This window comes from Calonectris borealis, chromosome 22, assembly GCF_964195595.1.
Source record: "Calonectris borealis chromosome 22, bCalBor7.hap1.2, whole genome shotgun sequence".
Classification (NCBI taxonomy): Eukaryota; Metazoa; Chordata; class Aves; order Procellariiformes; family Procellariidae; genus Calonectris; species Calonectris borealis.
In genome coordinates, this window is record NC_134333.1 from 3,291,607 (window position 1) to 3,300,789 (window position 9,183).

At 59.3% G+C, this 9,183-nt stretch overlaps 1 gene segment (V, D, J or C); it reads right to left on the reverse strand.

Moving 5' to 3' along the window:
• Positions 1 to 2,126: 2,126 nt before the first annotated feature.
• LOC142091763 (immunoglobulin heavy variable 4-59-like) lies at positions 2,127 to 8,723 on the reverse strand. The segment is given in 2 exon segments: positions 2,127 to 2,503; positions 8,643 to 8,723. Coding segments are annotated over 2 exon segments (435 nt in total).
• Between the last annotated feature and the right edge of the window lie 460 nt (positions 8,724 to 9,183).

The following is a 9,183-nucleotide window of genomic DNA, read 5'->3' on the forward strand; positions in this document are numbered from 1 at the left end:
ATATTCCATATGCATGATGGTGTGCAGTAGGCTGCCCACAGTGTTCTCCAGTTCAGTTTTCAATTGTCACCTCAATAGTAAAAAAACCATCTTGTTACATTTATACAGAATTGCATTTTGTGTTTCTTGCCACATGTCCTGTCACAGGATAACATTGAAAAAACACTGGCTCCATCTCCTTTGCAACCTGCATCAGGTATTTACACACATTGACAAATCCCCCCATAGCATTTTCTTCCCTACGCTACACAAGCCCCGTTCTCTCAGGCTCTCCTTGTATGTCACATACTCCCTTCCTCATCTTCATGGCCCTTCATTGCATTTGCTCTGGCATGTCCATGTCTTTCCTGTGCTGGGGAACCCAGAACCGGACGCAGTAGTTCACAGACTCACCAATGCTGAGCTCAAGAGCAGCCCATCCCAATGAGCAAGGATCAGGTAAAAATGCCAGGAGCCTGCAGGGATAAACAAGGCTCGGGAAAATGCGGGCCCACTGCTGAATGGGATGGGAACCTGGTGACACAGGACATGGAGAAGGGCTGAGGTACTGAATGCCTTATTCGCCTCAGTCTTTACAAGCAAAACCGTCCTTCAGGAATCCCAGGTCCCAGAGTCCAGGGGGAAAGGCTGGAGCAAGCAAGATGTACCTTTGCACAGTCCATGTCACTGAGCACTTGTCTAGTGCATCGTAAATAGCTTTGTCTACAACATTGCTAAGAGTAACAGTGAGGAAAGCGTAGCTAAATTCAGAACACACAACATCTACTCCCTCCTCATCCACCAAGACCATTGTCCTATTGTAGAAGGCTTTCAAGTTGGTTAAGCAGGATTTCCATTTCACAAACTCATGCTGGCTGTTCCCTATCACCTTCTTGTCCTTCATATGTTTGGAAATGGTTTCCAGAACTATCTTCTTTATTTCTTTCAGGCCACAGAAACCTCTCCCAATCACCGTGACATGTCAAAGATTATTGGGAGTGGCCTCCAATGACATCAACAAGTCCTCGCAGCACTCATGGGTGCACCCTATCAGTTCCCATAGTGTTGTGTCCCTCCCGGTTCTTTAACTATGCCTTGACATTACCCTCCTCCGCGGACATAAGTCTTCCTGGCTCTGGACACCCCGAATGGCCTCAGAGACCCAGGATTCCTGAAAGCCACTATTGCCTGCAAGGAATGAGTCAGAGAGGATCCTCCCAGATCACCTTTGCTTGACTTTCTGCTTCCTCAGGAGGAACCATTCGTGAGCCTGAAGGAGGTGATCTCTGAAAATCAAGCAGCTCCCCCAGACCCCTCCTCTGTCCAGGACCATCGCCCATGGGGTTCTTCTAGGCAGGTCCCCGAAGAGCCCAGATTCTGCCCTCCTGAAGTCCAGCGCTGTGGTCATGCTTTTTGCATTGCTCCCTCCTCTCTGGATCCTGAGCTCAAACACTGCCTCATCACTGCAGCCAAGGCTGCCCTTCACCTTCACATCCACCACCAATTCTTCCTCTGATGAAGTTTTCATCAGTGCACTCCAGAAAACTGCTCGGTTGCTGGTGCCCTGCTGTGCTGTCCCACCAGCCAATATTGCTTCACGTCCACCATGAGGAACAGGGCCAGTGAACATGGGACTTCTTCCAGTTGTCTGAAGAAGGCCTCATCTAATTCTTGGTCCTGAAGAGGTGATGTGTAGTAGCCTCACACCACAATGTTGATCTACCCGCCACTCCTGACCCGTACGCTATCAGGGGGCTCATCATACGTCCCAAAGCAGAGCTTCCAGCTGCTCTCTCGCAGACAGGGCAACTCCCCCTCCTCACTTTCCCAGCCTGTCTTTCCTAAGCACCCTGGCTCCATCCACTACAGTACTTCTCTAAGCTACCCAACCACATCGCCATGATCCCATAGCTCTACAGCCAAGCCACGGGGGAAACACTGGGCCATGGTGGACAGGAGGCCAGGCAAAGTGCAATAACCTGCACTTCACCACACAGCGTATGACGTTCCCAGAAGAGATCCTCTTGGATCATAAAGGGTATCAGCCCTTCAACCACACTTCCCTCCACCGCCTTTTACTGCAAGCACGCCAAAGGTCTGTTTCTTGCACCTGCCCTTGCGTCACACCAACCTCTGGTTAGCAGCTGCTAGAAAGAAATGCTGAAAAGTCTGTATTCTCTGTCAGTCGCTTTTTGGTGCACTCTGCTGCAGAGCTGCTCCAGGGTGGGGCCAGCACCACAGTAATACACTGCTTCATCCCCTTGCTTTGCTGCCTGGATCTGCAGTGTGAATCTGTTCTGGGAGCCCTCCACTGTTCCCTTAAGGCGATCCTGGAAACCTTCTCCATAGCTGTCACCCTCCTCGTAAATCCAGTCCAGAGCACCACGCGGCCCCTGCCGGTACCAGAACATGTAGTAGCTGCTCATACTGCCTCCACTCATGCTGCACTGGAAGGTGACTCCATCGCCCTCTCGCACGGCCAGTTCCCTGACGTGTTGCTCCAAGGCCACCTGGCCAGTGACTGCTGCAGAGTGAGAACAAGCCATGACCACTCCAAGATTCAGCAAAAGTCAGGGCAATGCTGGTGGAGGCATTGCCATGGCACTGGACCAGTTGAAGGACTAAATCCTCCTCTTTGAACCCAGCTGACAAAGATGGGCGGAGGAATCCAGCTGGTACCAGGAATCAGGGCTCATGAGGAAGGAGACACCACGTTTCCCTCCCTCCTTTTCCCTGTCAGTCAGGGAGCTTGATCTGATTTTCCCACTTGAAGCAGAGGAGGCAGGCTGGACAGAGGTGCCTAAATCATGGCTAGAAGAGGAGGAGGGCTGTTGCCACTGGGCTTCACAGGGATGGGTGAGGAGCTCGAGCCACGGGCAGCTCAGGCTGCAAGCAGTCAGCACAGCGCCACAGAGCCGTGCAGAGCACAGGCGCATGCTCAGATCCTGGGGGACATCACCCCTTCCTTTCACTTACCTAGCACGGGCAATAACCCCACGCACAGGGCAGTCCACATGGCCAGGCCCGCTCTGTCTCGCCTCTCTCCAGCTTCTCTCTGCCTGCAGGGCAGCTCTGCCCACACCTTCCCTGTCTCTGCCTCTGTGACTGCAGCCAGTCCTAGGCCCTCCTAGTCACTCCCTCGGTCCATGACAGCAGTGAAGGCGAGAGGCGGGGGTGGAGGAGCGGAAGAAGTTGAAGCTGTTGGTGCACTCCCGGGTGTCTCTCACCCTGCGGGGTGCAATAACAGAGCGCTCGCTTGGCAGGAAAACCTCTGGTGGGCAAAAGGTGACGTGTTGCTGTAGGGCCACCCCGACCCTCCTCGGAGGAAGGACTGCAGTGTTTATGCTGGGACTGCAGAGCTGGCCCTGGGCATGGCAGGTTGTCCTCCCAGGGGGCCAAGGTCCCTTGGTGCTGCTGTGCTGCTCCAGCATGGGAGCCCCTCAGCCCAGCTCCGCTTGGACAGGGCACCCCTAGGCAGACGTGCTCCTCACCCTGCTCCCTCCGCTCTGGCCCAACACCCTACTCCTCCACTTACTCCCTCGTGCTGACTCTTCTCCAGCTGACTCTTCATGTCAAAGCCCTCCCAGACCCTGCAAGCAGCAAAGCACCTCCAGGGCTCTGGGCAGATGAGATCCAGCATGTGCTTGGCGCTGAAGCTCTGGGGCAGAAGTGCAGGCTCAAGCCCCCCAGGTCACACCCTAAAACTCACGTGCACAGGACTCAGCAGGGACCAGGCTGTCGGGGCTCCTCAGCAGAGCAGGGACGCTCCCTTCTCCGTGCTCCTCCTGCACAGCAGGAACCCAGAGCTCCCCCTACGACCTTTGCAGCCACAGGACGGGACACCTACTGAGCCCTGACAAAGTGTCACCGTCTTGACGAGTACCACCATTTTGGGGAAGATTGCCTACTCCGCAGTGGCCCTCCACACTGCCCCTCCAGAGACTGTGCGAATCCTTCCCCTGCCCTCTCTTTCCATGGGTGCTCCAGCCTGGCCCCCTGGGGAGGGGATCCGCAGGACAGGGGTGGGAAAGGGACTTGCAGAGGGTAGAGGAACCCAGTGAAACTGGAGGCTGGGAAAAGAAGCAGGGGCATGCAGGGTCAGGGTGGTGCGGGGTGCCCCAGGGCCACTTGGGGCTACCTGGCTCCTACGTGGTAGGACATGCTGGGTTCCCTATGGCCCCCAAACCCATGGAGGGCTGGAGTGTTATTCTGGCCCAGGGCACCCTCCGTATCCTTCCCTCTTAGGGGCCCCCACTGAAATCCATGCTGGCCCTCGGTGTGCACACATGGGCATACATGCACATGGAGCCAACGCTAACCACAGAGCAAAGAGACTCTTCATCATGTCCGGGGAAAAGACACTCTGCAGCTCAGCTCCTGCTCTCGCACTACTTGGGGGCTCCCTGAACAACATGAGGTTTCAAAACTCAGTTCAACTCTGGATTTCCATGTTCAAATTTTAGTTCATCAATGCTCGTTGAGCTGCTTCTTAAGCAAACTGCGTTCTCTGTCGCCTTCTGCCTGTGAGAGAGACTGGGAAATATGGACAAAGGTTAACAACATGTTCATGGTTTGTGTGTACCTGTGGGAGACTCTGCTGCTGCTGCTGCAGCACCTCTGTGCCCGTTTCTGGGGAAAGCCAGCCCAGACGATTCCTGAGAAGCCTTCTTGCAGCCAACCACAAAAGACCTGGCGGGATTTAAACCCCCTCCTTCCCGTTCTGCCCTGGCCCTGCCTGTGTTTCAAGCACTGTGCCCTTTTCCAGCTCTCTGGTGCTGCAGAAATAGGTGGCTGTGTCTGCAGCTGACGGCGAGAGCACTTCCAGGGACAGCTGGGTCCTGGAGGGGTCCGCAGAGCTGGTGACTCGGGTCTGGAAGGCTGAAGCAATGTGCTGGAGTCCCGTGAAAGGATACTGCTACACTATATGCTGCAGCTCTCTGCCAGGAGTCTGACGGATCCAGTCCCAAGCGTAGCTGCTGTCGCTGATGGGTACACCAGAGATGTGGCAGGTAAGCGTGAGAGACTCTGAGACCTTCCCTGCCGTGGGGCCAGGGGCCTCTGTCTGCACCTGAGAAAGGGCACCTGCAACCCCGGGAGACAAGGATGAACAGGGAGTGATAGCTCAGGCTGACGTACTTGGGAGAATCTGGAACAGGGCCATCAAGATGACGAAGGGACTGGAGCATCTCGCTGATAAAAAAGGCTGTGAGAGCTGGGACAGTTTATCCTGGAGAAACGAAGGCTCATGGGGGGATCTCATCAAGGTACAGAAATACTTGAAGGGAAGGCGGAAAGAAGACCAGGTGCCGCTGAACATCAGAAAACACTTTTTCAGTGTGAAGGTGAGTGAGCACTGGCGCAGGTTGCCCAGGCAGCTAGGGAAGTCTCCATGCCTGCAGATATTCAAAAGCTGTCTGGACATGGCCCTGGGCAACTGCCTCCAGGTGGGCCTCCTTGAGCAGGGCCATTGCACCAGGTGACCTCCGGAGGGCCCTTCCAACCTCAACCATTCTGGGAAAACAGGGCCGCAAGAGCATGCTGAGTTCTCCTTTGTAGCACCCTCATATTCCTCCACCACCCCTCTCCACTTAGATGGGACGGGCAATGACCTCGTGCACACGTGGTCCCACATGGCCAGACTGGCTCCTGCTCACCTCTCCCCAGCTCCTCTCCGCTCACACACCTGCTCTGCTCTGGTTTCACACATCTCTGGACCTGTGACACCACCCAACCATGACCCCAGTCCCAGCTCTGTTCCCCAGGCACAGCCAGGTCACCGTCTCGGCACAGAGATGGGCTGTGACACCCATGTACTGGGTGTCCACTGCAAGGTTTTGGTAGCAGGGTGCTGCAGGGATGGCCTCTATGATGAGGCCAGGGACTGTCTCATGCCCGACACAGCCTCATGCTCCAGCCAGCTTGGCAGCAGACCCGCCACAGGACAAGGCTAAGCCCACCAGCAAAGCTCACGGTGCCTAAGGCACAACATACGTGGGAGGAGTCAAAACAGGGTGCAGCAGTGTGAGAAGTGAGGAAAGAAAGTGGAATCATCACCTCAATTTATGCAATCTTTATGCCCATGTGCCAATTGCCCCAACGCCCATCGCCCATCGCCTCAAGTTACAGGATGCATGAAAGGATGTGCTAAGTTCCTCTGTGGGAACCTCCAACTCCTCTTCTGACCCTGTCTAATTAGCAAGGATGGGCAATGACACCGCGCACAGGGTGTTACACATGGCCGGAGCAGCTCCTGCTCACCTCTCCCCACCTCCTCTCTGCCCGTACATCCGCTCTGCTCAGGTTTCCCACATCTCTGGACCACTGACAGCACCCAGCCATGAGGAGACTCCCCCTCTCTCTGACCCCAGGCACAGCCACTCACTGACTCGCCCCTGAGATGGGCTGTGACCCCCGTGAACACGCAGGAGGAGCGAGCAGGAGGCGAGCAAGCTGATGCTGTTGGGGCACGCGCTGCGTGTCTCTCACTGTGGTCCCTGCAGGGTGCAGTCATAGGGCGCACTGTCCCCCAGCTCCAGCCCCGGGATGATCAGGGTCCCAGAGCTCTTGGCAGCCTGGCAGGAAAACCTCTGGCGGGCAGAAGGGGCTGTGTGGCTGTAGGGGCCTCCCTGGCCCTTGCTCTGCAGCAAGTACTGCAGGGGTCCACCGGGACGCTGACGGTACCAGGCCACGTAAATATAGGAGGCGTTGGAGCTGTAAGTGCATCGCAAGGTGCCGGTATTCCCTGCTCGCCACCACACCGCAGACCTCGTCGCTCGGATCTCATCACCCTGAAATGCACCTGAAACAAAAGCAGGGCTGTTCACCCACCACTCTGCTCTCACTGGTGCAAGGTGGCTCACAAGGGGGTCAATGGAAGCAGGCAACGCTGTTGCCAAAGGCCGAGCTTTTTTCGGGCCCCAGGGACGAAGGGGACCAAGGGAAGGCAGAGAGGGGCTGCAGGCAGGCAGAGCGGCCAGGCTGCTTGGGTGACACTGAAGCATCTCCACAGAATGAAATATTGCATGTGGGACTCAGGAGGTGGAAACTGGCAGTGCCGGGAAAGGAGCTCTTGCAGAAAGGCCAGGACCACCGGCGGGGCGCAGTGACGGCCCCTCTCTCCCTGGGAATAGTCCTGCGCTGCCCCAGCACTCACCGGCTCCAAGTTGAGCCCATGAACGAAGATGATGGCGCCCATGTGTGAACATATTTAAGAGAGCTCAAAACAGTGCCCGGCAGTGTGAGAAGCAAGGAAAGAAAGCGTGAGAAACAACCCTGCAGACACCAAGGCCAGTGAAGAAGCAGGGGGAGGAGGTGCTCCAGGTGCCACAGCACAGATTCCCCTGCAGCCTGTGGAAGAGACCAGGGCAGAGCAGGTATTTCCCTGCAGCCTGGGCAGGATCCCACGGCAGAGCACGTTCGTATGCCCTGACGGAAACCGGGGTCTGTGGAGAGCCCACGCTGGAGGAGGTTTATCCTGAAGGACTGCAGCCCTTGAGAAGGAACCACCCTGGAGCCATTTGTGAAGGACTGCAGACCGGGGGAGGGAGGAAGGAAGAGTAGAGATGAAGTGTTATGAACTGACCCCATTCCCCATGGCCCACTCAGGGAGAGGAGGTAGAGGAATTGCAAATGAAGGTATGAAGCACGGGAGGAAGGGGAGAGGTGTAGGGGGGAAGGTGTTTTTAGGTTTTAATTCTCACAATCCTACTCGATTTTAATAGGGAATGAAATAAAATTCCTGCAGTGTGCAGGAAAGGCCAGGAACTCCTGTGGTGCACAGTGATGGCCCCTCACTGCCTAGGAACAGCTCTGAGCCCCCCGCCCCAGCACTCTCCTGCCCAGCACCTCGCTCACCCTGTGCTGGGCCCCAGCAGGTTTGTGTTAAAGCTCAGCTGGATTTCCTGCCTCCGTGGGAACAGCACAGAAGTAGCGGGCAGAGTCCCGGGGGTGCAGGGCACGCAGGGACAGAGATGACTCGGACCGGGAATTGTCCCGGGATGCCGTGGCTCGACCCTCCACTGAGTGCCCGAATTTAATGAATGAGGCATCAAAACCGATGAAGGACACCCACTCGAGTCTCCCACCGCCTGCCTGACGGTACCACAGAACGGCAGAACGCTCAAAGTCGAAGCCGGACGCCCGGCAGGAGAGGAGCACGGAGTCCCCCGGCGCTCGCAGCCCTCCGCCGGCCTCCACCAGGCTCCGCTGCGCCCACACCCCTGCGGACGGAGAGCGCAGGCAGCCGGGCAGGGCGCGCCCGCGGCCCGAGGCCGTTCCCCCGCCGCCCCGGCGCCCCCCGCCCCGGCACAGCGACCGCCGCCGCCCCCCTGTCTCCCGGCCAAGCCCCGCGCCCGGGCCAATGCCCCGCCTGCCCTCCGCGGGCTGAGCCGCGCCTGCTCCCGGCGCTCCGGCCCGGCCCGCGCCCCGAAGGCCTCCCGCCCCCGCCGCCCTCGCCCCCGTCCCTCTCCCGCCCCCTCTCCCTCTCCCTCTCCCTCGCCCCCCGCTCCCCGCTGCCCCGCGAAGGAAGCCGAGCGCCCGGCGACAGCGCGCCCGGCGCGGGAGCAGCCGCAGCCCCGGGGCCCCGGGCCGGGCAGGGCCGCCCGAGGGCAGCCCCAGCCCCGGGCCCAGCCCCGGCCTCGCTGCCCTCCCCGCCCGGCTCTCACCTGCCGGCCCCGCGGCCAAGGACAAGGCCAGGAGCCACGGCCCCAGCCCGGGCGCCATCGTGCCCTGCCGCGCCGGGGCGGCCGGGGCCGAAGGGCCCGCAGGGACCCGCAGAGGAGCCGAGCGGAGCCGCGCTCAGCCCCGCTCCTGCCCGCCCCGCCGGCTCGGCCCCTCGCCGGGGCAGCGCCGACGCCTCTGCCCGCCCTCGACGCGCCCGCCCCGCCCCGGCCCGGCCCGGCCCGGCCCCCCGGTGCCGCGGCCCCTGCCGGGGAGCAGAAGGGGGGCGCGGGAAGGGACGCGGGGCCAGGCCGGGGGCAGCGCAGGAGCGCGGCGCCCCGGCAGACGAAGGCTCCTGGCCCGGCGCTCCCAGCGCGGCTCCGGCGCTGCCCGCCCTGTCGCCCTGCCGAGCCCTGCGGAAGGCGCTCGGCGCCTCGGCCGGGCGCTGCTGGCGTGGAAGCGAGCCCCCGCCCCTCCCCCTTGCCCCCCACTCCCTTTTGCACCGCAGAGCTCCCCCTTCCCCCCCACCACCGCACCCTCACAAGC